The sequence below is a fragment of the Camelus ferus genome, chromosome 6, assembly GCF_009834535.1.
Source record: "Camelus ferus isolate YT-003-E chromosome 6, BCGSAC_Cfer_1.0, whole genome shotgun sequence".
NCBI classification, from domain to species: Eukaryota; Metazoa; Chordata; class Mammalia; order Artiodactyla; family Camelidae; genus Camelus; species Camelus ferus.
In genome coordinates, this window is record NC_045701.1 from 22,386,128 (window position 1) to 22,402,704 (window position 16,577).

General features: G+C 38.6%; 1 protein-coding gene across 1 annotated transcript in view; it reads right to left on the reverse strand.

Annotated features, from left to right (window-relative positions):
• Window positions 1-16,234, reverse strand: part of CHP1 (calcineurin like EF-hand protein 1) — a 35,585-nt gene extending 19,351 nt beyond the window's left edge. Inside the window, exons 1-2 of the mRNA XM_006176632.3 lie at window positions 15,917-16,234; window positions 8,449-8,521 (exon numbers count right to left, since the gene is read on the reverse strand). Of these exons, the coding sequence (XP_006176694.1) occupies window positions 8,449-8,521; window positions 15,917-15,983 (140 nt within the window). The 5' untranslated portion in view covers window positions 15,984-16,234. The remainder of the gene's footprint in view (window positions 1-8,448; window positions 8,522-15,916) is intronic.
• Between the last annotated feature and the right edge of the window lie 343 nt (window positions 16,235-16,577).

Below are 16,577 nucleotides of genomic sequence, written 5' to 3' on the forward strand. Positions count from 1 at the left end.
TATGAGTCTGTTTCTGTTTTGTATTTATGTTCTTCTTTTTTCAGATTCCACATATGAGTGATCTTATATGGTATTTTTCTTTCTCTTTCTGGCTTACTTCACTTAGAATGACATTCTCCAGGAACATCCATGTTGCTGCAAATGGGGTTATGTTGTTGGGTTTTATGGCTGAGTAGTATTTCATTGTATAAATATACCACATCTTCTTTATCCAGTCATCTGTTGATGGACATTTAGGCTGTTTCTATGTCTTGGCTATTGTAAATAGTGCTGCTATGAACACCAAAATGCTAAATTTCTTGATTTTGATATCAGAATGTCCTCGTTATAGGAAATGCAACATATTAAAGAACGTGGCAAAACGTGAGCAATTAGTAAGTCTGGGTGTCAGGTATATGAAAGGCCTTTGTATTATTTTTTTAACTTTTCTGTAAGTTTGAAATTATTTCCAGATAAAAAGGGGGAAAAAAGGAATATAAACTCAAAATCTGATTTCTGCCTTCAAGATGTTTACTAACAGAAGAGATAAAACTTATTCCTCTAACCTCTTTGTACTAAATGCTAATGAAATGTTCCTGTTCTACCAGGGAGCTTTCAACTCTCTGGCTTTCCTGTGGTTTAACATTTACAGGGTGCTTCATTAATTCAACAAGCTCGTCTCCACCACATCTGGGGGTGACACAGGTAGAAACTGACTTAGGGGACTGAGCATAAAGCTCTGGTACAGTAACTCTGGATTCTAATCTTTCCTTGATCACTTAGGGGAATTGTTTTTATATTAATTCATGAACCAGAAGAAGCCATCTGTAAGATAACTGGGTTGCTTAAAATGATACAAGATAAACAAAATTACTGAGGTCCTGATTATTTAATTCAACAAACATGTACTAAGCTCTTATTACATAATGTGTTCTAGAATACAAAGTCCACATTATCACCTAAATATAGCTCCTCTTGTTTGACAGACGTTAAGAAACAATAACTACACCTTTTAAATTAAGATTAAGGCTGATTTGAATTGCAAGGTCACATACCTGAGTTTAATGTCTAACAAGCTTAAGTGATTTTAGCTGTGAAAAGTTTAAATACCAGGTCTTGTATCAGGTAGTGGTTCCAAGACCTAGACTGAACTCTTTCAGTCTCAATGAGTCTTGGACTTCCAATGTCAGTTAAGAACCTTAACCCTGTCTTTTGACACTTTTTAACTCTACTCTTATATTTTAGATTGTATATACAATGGGGTCTATAAAACCGAGGGGAATACTGTTGAAAGTATCAACATAAAAATGAAAGAATATTAAAAAAAAAATTAGTTTGTAAGCTGTTAAACAATACAGTTTATTATTGTTGATTATTCTATAGTGGAATGGAGATCATCTGGACAGTTTCTCTATAACTTAGCTTCTCAAATTTGTCCACTGACACAAATCTAATGAGGAAAAATAAATACTTCAAGCGGCCTACACACAAGTGTTATAATTCATTCAAAATGCAGATTTATGTGTGCTTTTAAAAAATATACCAATATTATATTCAACCTCATAGTATAACTAGGGAAATCCTCCTTGAATATTATTTAAGAAAGACATTATTACTGATAGTAGGCAAATCTAAGAGCAGAACCATGTATAACAGCATTCTTTATGGTAAAAAAAAATGAAGAATGGTTTTTCAGACATTCACAGGCACAGGGATGCTCTGAGAAATCAGAGTTTGAGAGATCTTTAGTAATCAGAAGTGCCATTCCCCTACACTGATCTTCACTGGGCAAGTTCCTTCTCTTAGGTGGAGGTGCAGCCTAACAGTTAACTGCTTATATTTCAAGGACCCAGGGTCCATGCTTAGATGACTTATACATAATGAGGACATTAAAATATGTTAATTGGACATATCTGTGAGAGGTTGTCGCCCAGGAACACAGTTCAATTAAGAAAATAGTTTTCCATATTTAAATAGTATATTAGAGATAAATCATTTATTATTTATATGTATTATATAATTATTTATGTTTCTTAACATTGAAATGATAATAATTTCCATTATCTAAAACATGTAATTAATATTTTAAATTAAATTGATAAAATAATCTTGTTGGTTTTGTTTTGATAATAGAATCTTTTTCATATAAAGTGCCAGTAACTGCTGAATCCAGTCTTTGCTACTTATTTTAGTATTCTGGGGCCAGTCACTTATTTGCAAGGCTGCATCTGACTTTTGGTTGAGGATAGTGGCTGCATACACATTTACCTCCTCTCTTTCTCTAACTGAAGGACATGTCAGTACACTTGGGAATATACCCATGACATAAACAACCAGGGTGGGAGGTGTGTACTAGCAGACAAGGGATTCTGACAAATTCTGGAAGTCAGATGCAAATGTAGCAACCAGTAAGTCAGAGTAGCAGGTCATGAAACTCTGCAGCAGAGTTGAGAGCCATTCTGTCCTGCAGTCTTAGCGAGGTACCACGCTCAGAGTTGCCAGGTAAGGGAAGCAGCATTCAGGGAAATTAGTAAGAGGAACTTTTAAAGAATGGGCCAGCTACCCACTGCTGCCAGTGCCCATCACGAGAATATAAAACCATCTGTCCTCAGGATAAAAGTGGAGAACTGCAATTGAAAGAAACTGAAATATCTACCTGGGCAGGGTTTCAGCCAAATGTGGGAGGTTGTCCCCCAGGAACACAGTCCTTTTGTTTGGGGAAGAGAGTTGCAAATCTGTCCTCTTGCTCCCTGACCAAATACCCTAAAGTGGTTGGCCAAATTATTGGCCATGCTCAGAGTACAAGGGGCTTAGACTCAGCCCTTTCATCCAGGGAAAGACCTGCAGAGAAACCAGCCACAAACAAGCCCATGTCAGTTTTCTACAGTAATCCACCCAAGCTTTTTCATAAACATGATTACACTACCACCAGTGCTCACCAGATACTTTTGGAAAATTGATAGCATAAAAGAGTAGGATCGAGATCAATTGAAAAAATGATATTTCAGGGGACAAAGAGAGTTCTGAAAGATTCTAATAAGTAACCCAATAGGCATTTGATAAGTTTTGCACCTGTAAAACAAAAATAAACTACCACGATAGAGCAGAGGTCAGAGAACAAGAAAGTTTCTTGGAAATTAAAAGTACGATTGTGTGAACAAGTTCATCAAAAGGTCTACAAAATAAATTCAAGGATATCTTCCAGGAAATAAAGCAGAAAAAATCAAACAGTCAAAACATATGAGAGAAAACTGAGTCACAGTGGCCATGCAATAGAAATGCCATAAAAATTAATAAAGAAAGAAGAAGGGGAGGAAATAAAGAAATAACAGAAGAAAACTTTTCAGCTAAAGGACATATTTTTAGAGAAAGTTCACCTGATACTGAGAAACGAACAATGAAAAATAACCCTCAAAAAGGTACAACTTTGTGAAACTTCAGAACATCAAGAGGGGATATTTGAAGCATTTGGAGAGGAAAAAAAGATTATCTACTAAAAGAATGAGAATTAGATTGGCATCTAATTGGTTCTCAACTGTGAAACTCCATTCTGGAATGACTGACACCACCATGTACAAAGTAAGTGTTTATCCAGGATACTGAAATCATCTGTCCTCTAGATAAAATCAAACAAGAAAATGAATCTCAAAAGCACTTAGGATTTAAACAGATAAATGGCTATCATTCAGGACATAACCTCTTAAAATTTACAGGTAATCTTTATTTAAGTGATATATAACAACACAGCCAACTAGTAATTTCAGTAATAACTTCCTTTCCTTTTACTGGTCTGCCCCCTGTAGTCAATTTAACCTGCATGATTTAATATCAAGGAATATTTTTCATCATAGTATTATTTGAGAAAAATTACCTGACAAAGATCCAATATTAAAATTGCTCAATGTACAGGATATTTTTTAAGTAAACTTTTAATGAAATATAACATACATATAGGAAAGAGCACAGATCACAAGCATTCAGCATGGTGAATTTTCACCAAGATTAAGCCAGCACCCAAATCATGAAATTGATTATCTTCAATATCCAGACACCTCCTTCATGCTTCCTTTGTCTCTATCTGCTCCTCTTCCCAAAGGACAGTCATTATCCTGATATCTAACACCACAGATTAGATCAGCATGGTGGATATTTAAGCCAAAGAAACCTTCTTTGTGTTCAGATAATGACCAGGCTCTCATCCTGACTTGACCTAAAAAGGACCATTTCAGGGTATCTCACAGGACCCAGCTGCCTTTTCAAAGACCAACATCAATGGCAGTAGCAGAAATATTTCATCCAAAATAATGCCACCTATACTGATGAGGGATGTTGCGGGTAGGCGAGTATATATGTGTGGGTGGGGAAGGCTATGTGCAAACTCTCTGTATTTTCTGCTCAATTCTGCTGTGAATCTGAAGCTGCTCTAAAAAAATAAAGTCTATTAATAAAAAATTTTTTTAAAAGGTAGAAGTTTTAAAAATGGGACCTGAAGAGACTAAGATTTGTGAGGCAATAGTATATATTTATATTCTATGAAATACCAATCTGAAGATTATTACTTGTTTTAACTCAACACCTACTGGTGTGCCAAGGAACTAAGTTCTACAAAACATACTTTGGGTCAAATATCTGAAAACACTTTGTAGAAGCTCCATTTCTAACCAAAGCCTTTCAGAGTTTCTGCTTTATGTTCCCCGAGACTGACATTTTAAAAAAAGGAATACAGAATGCCTTGAATGGTACATTATAGTCTCTCACTCTGCAGAATTTGGCTTCAGGCCCCAGACATAGAGCATCTTGAGAAGAGGAAAGTGAAGAAAATGTAAAGAAAAATATTTCTCCTAATAATCTTCTTAGGAAAGTGGATTCTGTTACAGGTAACAAGAGACGGGAGGTAACCTGTATGTTTGGCTGAGCACCTTGATGGGTTCTAGAGAGATCAAGATAAGCCTTGAGCTGAGTTTGGTAGTACACGCTGGAGAGAGCTAAATCACTCTGTAATATAGAAGAATTTTGAGTTTAGCAGGTTATCCCAAAGGCTGGAGGGAGCAGAAGAGATGATGGGGTTGGTGGGGAGAGGAACACAATTTAACAAGACAGACAAGAGGCTGAGATGGTCCTTGTCCGAAGGCACAGCCAGTGTGAAATCCCTGATAGTGAGTGGATCCAACAAAATGACTTATACATACAGCTGATCCTTGAACAATAAGGGTTTGAACTGTGCAGGTCCATTTATGTGCAGATTTTTCTCAATAGTAAATATTATAGTACTACAGGATCCACCACTGGTTGAATCTGCAGATGCAGGTATGAGGGAGCTGGGTATACCAAGTGCAGGCTGTAAGCTATCCTGGGATTTGAGGGTGCAGTGGGCCACCACCCCTAACCTCTGTGTTATTCAAGGGTCAACTGTAATATTCTAGTTGTTTACTATGTAGTACAATGGAGTAATTTCTTCTTGTACTCAAGGTGGCTTGGGGCTTTTCTCATATTATAATTTACGCTAAGATGGAGATCAAAGAACAGATTTAAGGCCAAGTGCTTTGTAAAGCTGAATATAAAAAAATCAGCTAGATCCAGGTAACCATGAAATCAAAAGTTACCCCATCACTTGCTACCACCTCCTTTGCACAAAAAATTTGTATAAATCAGAACTGAAAACAGCGCCTAGTGTGTCATAGGTATTCAATAAATACCTATCAAATGAGTGAAGTTAGTTCACTGGCTTTCCGTAGTGTGAAATAATGTTTTAGAGCCCAAGCAAATTTTACCTAGATTTTAAGGAGCAGATAACATTACCTGACACCAAGAAAGTTTTCACCTTTTCTGAGGATAAACAGCTCCTTTTACAAAAGCTTTTCCATTGTTTTCCAGCAAATAGTGAAAGTGATTAAAACACACATTTACAAATCACCCACTTACTATGAAGAATAAAAGAACTCAGAACTAATGTGAATTCGTTATCTTCACTTAGTGGTTAAAATCTGAATTTATGAGGAAGATGTAATCCCAAACTCAAGTAAATTATTTAAGTATTTGGACTGAAGGGAAAAACAGAGATTTCTAATCTGGTTTTTTTCAAGTACAAATTTATATAGTCTCTTCAACAAATGGTGCTGGGACAGCTAGATATCCACATGCAAAAAAAAAAAGTTCGACTCTTACATATCTATCTGTCGCTACACACAAATTTTGTATATACAAACCACAAAATTTTGTGTGTGTATATACTTATACACACAAAAAATAACTTCAAATGAATCAACCTAAATATAAGAGCTAAAACTATAAAACTTTTAGAAGAAAATATAGGGATAAATCTTCATGACCTTGAATTTGGCAACAGTTTCTTAGATGATACCAAAAATACATGCACCAAAAGAAAAATTAGATAAACTGGACTTCATTAAAATTTAAAACTTTTGTGTCTCAAAGAATACCACAAAGAGTGAAAAGACAATCCACAGAGTAAGAGAAAATATTTGCAAATCATATATCTGATAAGGGTCTAGTATCTAGACCATAAAAAAAAACTCAACAACAAAAAGAAAGATTTACAAATGGTCAACCAGTACGTAAAAAATACGCTTAACATCATTAGCCATGAGAGAAATGCAAATCAAAACCACAATGATCTACCACTTACATCCAGTAGGATAGCTAGAATCAAGAGATAAGTAAGTGTTGGCGAGGATGTGGAGAAATATGTACCTCATCACATTGCTGGGGGGAATGTAAAACAGCACAGTGCTGTGGAAAACAGTTTGGTGGGTCTTCAATAAATTAAACATAAAATTACCATATGACCTACAATTCTAATCCTAGGTATATGCCCAAGAGAACTAAAATATAAGTCCACATAAAAATGTTCATAATAGACAAAAGGTGTAAACAACCCAAATGTCCACCAACTAATGAAGGGATAAACAAAATGTGGTATATGCACACAATGGAATATTATTCAGCTATAAAAAGGAATGAAGTATTGATACATGCTACAACATGGAAGAACCTCGAAAGTATCACGTTAAATGAAAGAGCTAGTCACAAAAGTATGATACCATTTGTACGAAATGTCCAGAGAGGAATGGGAAGTGACTGCTCAATGGGTATGGGGTTTCCAACCAAGATGATGAAAATGTCCAGGAACTACACTGCGGTAATATGTAGATGTAGTTATACAATGTAGTTACACAATGTTGTAAATGTACTTAATGCCACTAAATTGTACACTCTGAAATGGTAAATTTTATGTTATATGTATTTTGCCTCAATTAAAAAAAAAAAAGACTAAGAAAAAAGGACCTACTGTGGTCTTTGTACATGATAGGTGTTCCATAGTCGTTGACTCTAGTGACTGTGCAGCATGGTTTTGGTCAATTTCTGCTTCCAGTGATGCCTGATTTTGCCCTAAACAAACATGGCCCTGTGGATTTACCAGTATTCTCTAGCTCTTCTGATTAGGATTATGCACAAAGGCTTAGCAATTATATTCCTTCCCCCTTTATGCTACAGACCACACCTATGCTAGACGACTTCCAAAGAAGTCCTAAACTGTTTCTTGCCAGCCGCCAGAAAGGAAAACAGCTTCATTCTATACCAATCAAAGCTGAGGAAAAACAGTAACAAAATGCTGCTACTGAGGGTTAGGCTGGGAGGTAGTGATATTTCATTTGACTATGAGAAGACAATTACAAACATAGAATGATACAGCATTATATTACTCTGAAATCATATAGTGGGGGAAGGGTATAGCTCAGTGGTAGAGCACATGCTGAGCATGCATGACGTCCTAGGTTCAATCCCTAGTACCTCCATTAAAAAAAAACTTGAAATTTTTACTTACTCTAGACCAGTTTCTCAACTCTAGCACTACTGACATTTGTGGGAGTTGTCCAGTGCATTGTAGGATGGTTAGCAGCATTCCTTGACATCAGTAGCATTCCCCAGTTATCAAAAATGTCTCCAGATATCTGGCCATTGGGGCAAGGGAAATAGCCCTCATTTGAGATCCACTGCTCTAGACTAAAATACTAAACTTCTTATCTATCATTAATACATATAAATTGATGCACCCAAGGGTTACAGGTTGGTCTGGGAAATGAGAGGAGAGAGGACAAAACAACCATACCATCTTGGATTGCTATGGCTGAGCCTCCTAAAAGTTACTGTGTTTGGGAAAGGGCTGTAGGAAAACTCAAGCAGAGAGAGCTGAAATTCTCAAAGGTATGTTCATAGGACCAGAACAACAGCCACCCAAATTAAGGGGAGTTGCAATAATGCAGCAAACATCTGGTGACAAACATAAATCCATTGTTCTGTTTATTTAAGTCCCTTGTGGATCAGTGATGCTAAAGATGAGTGAAGAAATGGTCCCTGCCCTCTGAATGCCAAAAGCCTATTGTGTCTGCTCTTGGACAAAGGCAGCTATTCAGACATTGCCAGAAAATAAAGAAAGGAACTGCCTACCTGAGAGTCCCATTCTCTCCTTTGTCCAGGCTGGTGAACCGGCTGTAGAGACGGGTGATCTGACTGTGGGAAACTAAAGAACACAAAATTAGTCCCAGATGGAGAAGTCACCCTCCACTCAAACTGAACCTGAGTATGGCTCTTCAGAAGCCAGTTGTCTTTCTAGTCCCAGCCCACCGTGAAATGCATTAAAGTCAGTAAAGTAGGGTGATGTCTCCACTCTACCTCTAGGGTGTCAAAGCACAAAATTTTAAAGCTAAAGAATGAAAGGAGTTAGAAAATTAACTAAATCACAAGTAAAAGTTGATTCTCAGTAATGAAGTCTAGGCTTAATTAAGACTCCTGTGTTAAATGTCAGATGGTTAAGATTTAACAAAACAAAGCCAAATTTACTTTAAAAGGAAATTATGAAACTTTCAGCTTTCAGTGCCCTGACTTAGAGGCCATGAAAATGCATGCCTTGATTAAAAACACATTCCTATTAATCAGTTTGATGTTTCAGGCTGGCACAGCTGAATAGGTAACACGAACTGAATAAAAGATGGGGATATGTCAAACAGATTGTATTTTAAAAATCTGGTTTACTCCTGCACCAAGCATTAATAGCTTTATCTTTTCACTCAGGACAGATCTTTGGGTAAAACATCACCACAGCCCTGGGTCAGCCTCTTCTCTGTGATTGCAAGGGCTCCATTGAGTTCCCAGTATAAGAATGGGCTCTAAGAAAGCAAATCAGGCAATTTGTAAAACAGTCGTGTTATCATCAGATGACATCTACAAGGAAGCTATTTTGCTCCTCATTTTGTATTAACTCAGGCACAAGCTGACAACTGATAGGAGATGATAACTACATGTACAATAAAATTTTGAAGATGCAAGAAGGAATTTCTGGTAAATGGTTTAGTCTTCTGGCAGATTGGAGGTAGGAGGGAAAAAAAAGTTATCAAAGGAGAAAAGACAACAGCCAAAAAGGGTGTGGCAAGTGTGGACTTTGTCCCAGGCGTACCTTCAGGGATAAAGGGGTGGCTGAGGTTGTTCTAACAGTTGTCCTCCTCCCTCAGCTCATGAAACAAAAATCCACTTGCAGTTTTAGGAACAATGGGAGCAAACAGATGGGCACGCACAAAGAAACAGGAAGTGAGTGGCCCAGAGCTAGGATGAGAGGACACACTGGGCGCAGCTGAGAATTCTTCAGCATCAGGTTTCACCCAGCTGGGCTCTGTTCTGGACTAGCTCTCAAAGCAGCACAAAGAGCAGAGAAGGAGGCAGAACCATCCCCAGACAGGGCAGAGCCAGCAGGGGTCCAGGCACTGAGGAAGCAGTTGTGGCCCTTCCTGCCAGCCAGGGGGGTGTGAGTAACTCAATATGCTCTCATGAGGGCCAAGCTGACAGACTGATTCTAATAACTGCACCATTGCTTACCAGTGACAGCTGAGAAAATGCGGTTGTGGGGTGAACTAGCTAAGCTGATGAGAGAAAAGTGCTTGGCAAAGTGTCTGGCACTTGGTAAGCACTCAGGTTAGCAATTATCATTATTATCCTTACATCGTGAGCCTGCAGGTACAATTTTACTGCTGCACTAATTATCTCCACCTTTCTCCTGACTCTGCCAGCCACAACCATTTTCTTCAGGAATCTGACCAGTTTACCCTGGCTTTGGCCTCGGACCTCAAAGACTGCTCTAGAACTAAAGTTCCCTTTAGTCTTAATAAAATAAGTAAGTTACAGAATGAGTAACTTTCCCAAAAGATTTTTTGAAAAGACAAAATTTGTTCACAATCTCAACACCACTGTTTTCATTTCTTCATATACCATCTAGTATCAGTCACTTGTGTACTCTATATAGTTGTAATAGCTTATTTTTCATTTATTAATTCATAACCTTTCTATATTGCTTTGGAGTCCTTTTTAATAACTGTGTAATATTTAGTCCAGTGCATCAGTTTTTAGTACTTAGAATACTATATACTTACGAGTACTTTTCTTTAACAAGGAAAACATTCAAATTGTATTTCTTTGTAGTTTTTTTAATTCGCAAAAATAATCTATGCACATGGTAAAAATGCAAATAGTACAAAAGCGTACATAATGAAAAGCCTCCCTAACAACAAAGTTCTCCAGTCTCCTTCGCCAGAGGGAAACACTATTACCAGTTTATGTGAATCCTTCTAGAAATTCCTTATGCATATGTAAGTATGTATAGTAATTTATAAAATTTTAAAACTGGAAGAAATGTCATCTAGCCCAACTCCTTCAACTAACAAGAGCCAACAGATACCTTTCTTACCTAGAACATCATCTGAAATAAATGGGCACTGAAATAGTATGATTTTTAAAATTTCCTCAAGTGAGTCCTCGTATGGCATTACACCCCATTTCAGAAAAAGAGATCAGTTTATGGTTGCTTGAGTTCACAATTCACCAATATGTTAAAAATAAATATCTAAATAAGTAGCCAAACCACCATAAAACTACTATCCTCCTGGACAAACTGGGCTGTATGGATATCAGTAGAGAAATGTACAACCAGATGCCAACTTTTAACACAACTCAATATGGTTATAACTCAATCTAGCTCCTAAATTTGTTTGTTTGTTTTTTGGGGGGAGGAGGTAATTAGGTTTTTATTTATTTACTTATTTTTAATGGAGGTACTGGGGATTCAACCCAGGACCTCATGCATACTAGGCACACACTCTACCACTGAGCTATACCCTCCCCTTCTAGCTCCTAAATTTCAGAACTAATGTTATAATGACATTGTTACAACAAGCTTTGTTAACAAACAAACAAGAAGAACTAGTATGAGAGGAGGAAAAAGCAAGCAGGCTTTAATTTAGGTGCTAAATCCACTGCGATAAAGAATGTAAAACAATCTCCAAGGTGTAGAGTTGAATAACTTCAAGTAGCAGAGAGGTATTGGAACTGCCACGAATGAAGGCAAGGCAAGTTTCCAGTAAGCCATCTTCCCCAGAAAGCACTAGGCTAGCAGCACAGGTGCCCCAAACCATTCTTGGTAACCCAAAGGAAGCCTCACGAGTTGACACTTACTCTCAGAAAACGCTGTGCACATGGGCATATCTTGAATGAAGCTATATTTTTCTCCACTGATGGGCAAATAATTAGTTCCTGTTGTTCAAAGATTACTTAAAAGACCCCACTAATCTTCCTGACTACAAACCTTTCTATCATCACTGCCTCGTGCTCAAAGACGGCATTTCAGAGAAATGCCAAGCACTAAGGAGGAAAACCAGAGTGAAAAATAAAAATTAAAGGGAGTAAGAAAGTTATTTTGACCTTGCTTTTATCTTAAATCTTAATGCAGAAGAACAGATTGGTAATCTAGGTAAAGTGTATATGTGTAACCATAGGTAACTCTAGATAAAAGATTGAGAAGTTGAAGCCTGCACCCCTAACTATTCTTCCTAAACACTCCACACCCCAACATTTCATGTTTCCCCTGGTAAGAGGACTTCAAGAGCTGGCCTATTTTCTCAGGAAATCTATAGGTTAAGAGAGACTTAAAAGACTTAACCCCCTCTCTCAAAAAACCCAAAACCCCAACTACCTTCTTCTAACTGGGGAAATTTGTATATGGACTGAAAGAGAGACAATATTTATAGAATTACTGTCAAATTTCCTAGGTGTGATAATAGTATTGTGGTTATGGAGGAAAAATCTCTATTCTCAGGAGATACATAAAGATTTAGGGGTGAAGAGTTCTGACAACTGCAACTTTCAAATGGCTCATCAAATATATACATATATCATTTATATTTATATATATATTTATATATACAAATAGACAAAGCAAATATAGCAAAATGTTAACAACTGTTGAATTAAGGTGGGTGGTATATAGTTATTCATTATACTACTTTAACTCTTCTATATATTTGAAATTTTTCATCATAAAAAGTTGGGAGGGAAAGCACAGAGCCTTACAAATCACCTCATCCAAAACTAGCTAAAGATGTTAGTTGCAGGGTCTTCCGTAATGACAGAACCTTCAGGCACCATGGTAATGCAGGTGAAGGCCATGCAGGCGGGTCCTGTATTCTGAGCCAGGAGCAGCCTGAAGTTGAACTTCCACTTACATTTTAGCCCAGGAAACCATTCTCAAGCAATTGCCTTTGTCAGGCTTGTGCTCTTGGTTGCAACTTCAGAGAAACCCACACTAGTTCTATATCACTACACCCTTTCAAACAAACAAAACCTCACCAGCCTGTAATACTTACTTCCCAAACCTGTTCAACACCTTCGCCGTACCACACGACACACACCAGAAGCTAGAGACTAAAAATAAATGAATTGGACTCTATTACTAACCAGTTGGCATGAATTGTTTCTCACAGACTATGTGGTTATTTTTTTTTAAGGTTTTAAGTAATTCACAGTCAAGTTATTGCCACACAGTTAAGTGAACTAAAGGTAGAGATTACAGAAACTCCCAAGCCACTTGTGACCTTCCTCCTAATAATGACTTTTATTCAAATAACTTTAATTTATGGAAATCCTGAAGTGTGAAAGAAGGTCATAGAACAAAATCAATATAGTAAATGTTTTATGCCAACACAAAGTGTTTTTAGACAGTGTTTTTTAAACTGTTAAAAATGTCAAGATTTTTACTTCTTTAAAAGTACTATTTTCTTAGAATTGAGAAAACATCTGTACTCGATTCCTAATTCAATATCCCCTGAAAATAGGAAAAGTGTAAAATGTGTCACTGCTCCAATTATATAGCCCCAGAAACAGGTTTTATAACTGGCATATGCAAATGGTATTTTCCCAATGAGATGATTGTTATCCCTGGTTCAAAATGATAATAGCTAATAATTCCCTGGTGCTCACTACACATCAGGCACTATTCTAAGAAGTTTATATAATTTATCTCATTTAATCCTCATTAAGAATCCTATAAAGTAGGTACTATTATTATTCCCATTTACAGATGATGAAACTGAGTCTTATGAGAAATTCTTACCTAGAATTACTTTTCCAGGCACTTAGAGATTAAATTTCAAATACTGGATAAACTCATCATATATGAATTCTAATCAATTTAGACTTAAGAATGCAAAGCTTTCATACTGAATCTAAAGTCAGTTTTCCTCAATTATGCTACATTTTCTTACTGGCAAAGGACGTAGTGAAATGTCTTATACTTGGTCTTAACTTGAAGTGTTTCTGATCGATAGTTCCCCAAACTTTTAATGAAACAAGAAGCAGAAGAAAATAGGACTATTTCACCACTCTACCCACTTGACCATTTTTAGTCCTCTAAACCTTTTGAATCATGCTGAGATGACTGCTTTAAAAATCAACTCTGCTGACGGGCACTAACTGGATGAACTGATGGTTCAACTCCCAGGGCAGAGGAATAACTGTATAGCAGGCCAGGAAAGAACACGCCTGGAAGCCACCCAAAATGCCCTGGGTTAATTTGTCCAAATCTAATCAATTCATGCATGTATTAAGGCCCAATTTCTGCCCTCCTCAAAGCCGGCTCACAAGGACTCTTCCCGAGTACTGAAGATGGGTGCCACATAATTTCAGGTAATTTTATGTCGTCATGCTAACCCTAACTTGTGGGCTTATCTCCAAGACCAGGTTGTGGGCATCTTCTGTCACCTTATGGTTTGAGTACCCAGTACAGTATTGAATATAGACACTGCAAAAATTCAGTAAGTACTTGTTTCATTAATGTTTCTGGCTCAATACATACATTTGCACTGGTTGTGGCCGAGAATCTCCCTCCAGCTTGATTAACTTTTTTTAGCAACTAGGAAAACAGTTCTGCAGGAATAATTCAGTTCCCACAAGTTACACAGTAAAATAACCCAGAGTCCTACAGCAATCCAGGCTCCTTTCATTTGGTCAAATGTAATAAAACCAGAATAGGATTACTGCTCCCTTCATCTTGAGGCAAAAATAGTTTTTTCTCATCCTCACTCTGGTTTACACTCCCTCATTATGTGACTTTTATTTTAAGCACGAATGCTTTAACTGTCACCTTAGACCTAAAGTAGTCCTTATATTTACCAGTGTGGCCAGAGGTCATAGCCTCAAAATGTAATAAAATGCTTGCTGAATCCAAACTGCCTATATTTCTACTCTTGGCGTCATAAGTCTAAGTCATAAAATGACCATAAGATAAGTGGCCAAACAACTACTGCACATTATAAAGAGCTAGCTACTTTCTGTCATTCATTCAAAATCATAAAGAGGACTGCATTGGTAGGCGGTGAGCTCACCATCGTTAAAGTCTTAATCGAGAGGCTTAATGGCCATAAGTTAGGAGATGCTGAAAGCCAATCTGTAAACCAGTCTGACAAGGGATGAGGCTAGATAACATCTTTCCAACTTGAAGATTCTAGAAAGTTGAACTTGTCAGTAAAGCACAGGAGAGCATTTATCTCAGGCCACCACTGTCTCGAAATTCTGAGGTTCCCTCAGCACTCTTCAATATTATCTGCAAATGAACCACTGAGTTATTTACTGGCCATCTCATTATCAAAGACAGGCATCATGTAGAGTCAGAGCTCAGATGCTTACATAACTCATGTAAAACACAAAAGAGTCATAATGGATTACTGAGAAGAGAAAATACTGCATGCATTATCAAGGGCTACACAAATGTATCATGGTGTTTTAAAGGGCTTTTGAATTCCCAAAGCCCTGTTGCCCCTTTCAGGTTAATGAGGAAGAGACTGTTTATAATAAAAAAATGTTCCTAGTACAAATTCACACTGAGATTTTTTGGAGCACACCCAATTACCATAGCGACTGTATTAAGTACACCAGCACAGGAGAAATCAATATATCTGAAATTAGGACAGAAAGCATCCTCAGTGTAAATAAAAAACTGGTAGTCACAGTATCTGTGCTTTCTTTCCACAAGTTCAGAATGAAAAAAGTCTCGTACTCTCAAACCCTTGATTCTTTAAACGTCTCCCGGCACCAAGTCACGTCTTCCAAAGCCTTACTATACCATCTTACTTTCTGGATTTATTTTCCCAGTTGTGGCAAGCATTTGTTCGATTTCCCACAGTTGTCAGAGGCTTTTAGTCATTGCCCAGAAATGTCACAGGAACGAATTATGATTTCTATAGGATCCATCCAGAGTTCCTGAATTTGAGGTTGGTGCGACGAAAAATAAAGCAAAAGAGTTCTGGGACTTTCAACAGCAAGGGAAGGAGAAAAAAGCGGGATCACTGACCTACGAGTGATCATGACTCCCGCCTTCGAGGAGAACAACCTCACAAGAGTCAGAGCCCCTCTCTGGGTAGCTGTTGCTGTAAGAACAGGTCCTCCAGTTCTTATCCCCGAAGCTCCAGCGCTGGAGGCTGCCCAGGACCCCGGCAACGTTAGGGCGCCCCAGCTCCAGACCTCAGCGACAGCCGTCCTCCTCGGTCCTGAGGCCAGCCAGAGGCGCCCGGCCGCGTTCCCACCCCCTACCCGAACTCACAGCCAGTCTCCTTCTTGATCTCCTCGAGCTCTTCGTCCCGCAGTAACGTGGAGGCCCGAGACCCCATTACCGAGCCAGGAGCTCCTGCGGGAGCAGGGGCGCGTGAAGCGACAGCAGCAGCGGAGAGGGAGGGAAGAAGGGGAGGAAGGGCCAGGGGTCGAGAAGGGAGAGGGCAGCGTTTCTACTGCGGACTAGGATGGGAAGCCAGGGGTGGCGCGCGGTAGAGGGCGGCCCGGACGCCCAACCAATTGGGAGCGAGGCTGCGCCCGGCGCAGAAGTCGACGTCGACGCTCCTAGCTCCAGCCCCCGAATGAATCAGCCCAGCTCCCGGCCGAGTATCGCTAAAGACGGACCACGCCCCGGAACCATGATGCCACCGGCCTTAAATGGGCAATGCCACTCTGGCCCCAGCGACCGCAATTAAAAGGGAAACGCCATTGACCCACCGTTTTACAACACACTGACCTGCAGCAGGGGCCAACCCGTTTCTCACAGAACTCTAACTTTAGAAATCCCACCCTACGGTTGGCACGGATTAAGGCGAGAAACAATAAAAAGAGATAGACAAAACGTCGCTTGGGGAAACTAGGATGCGTTTCCTGAGAACTGCATTCTGGGAGTTGCACCTCCTCATTTTTCCTGGTGGCTTTCTCTCCTCCTG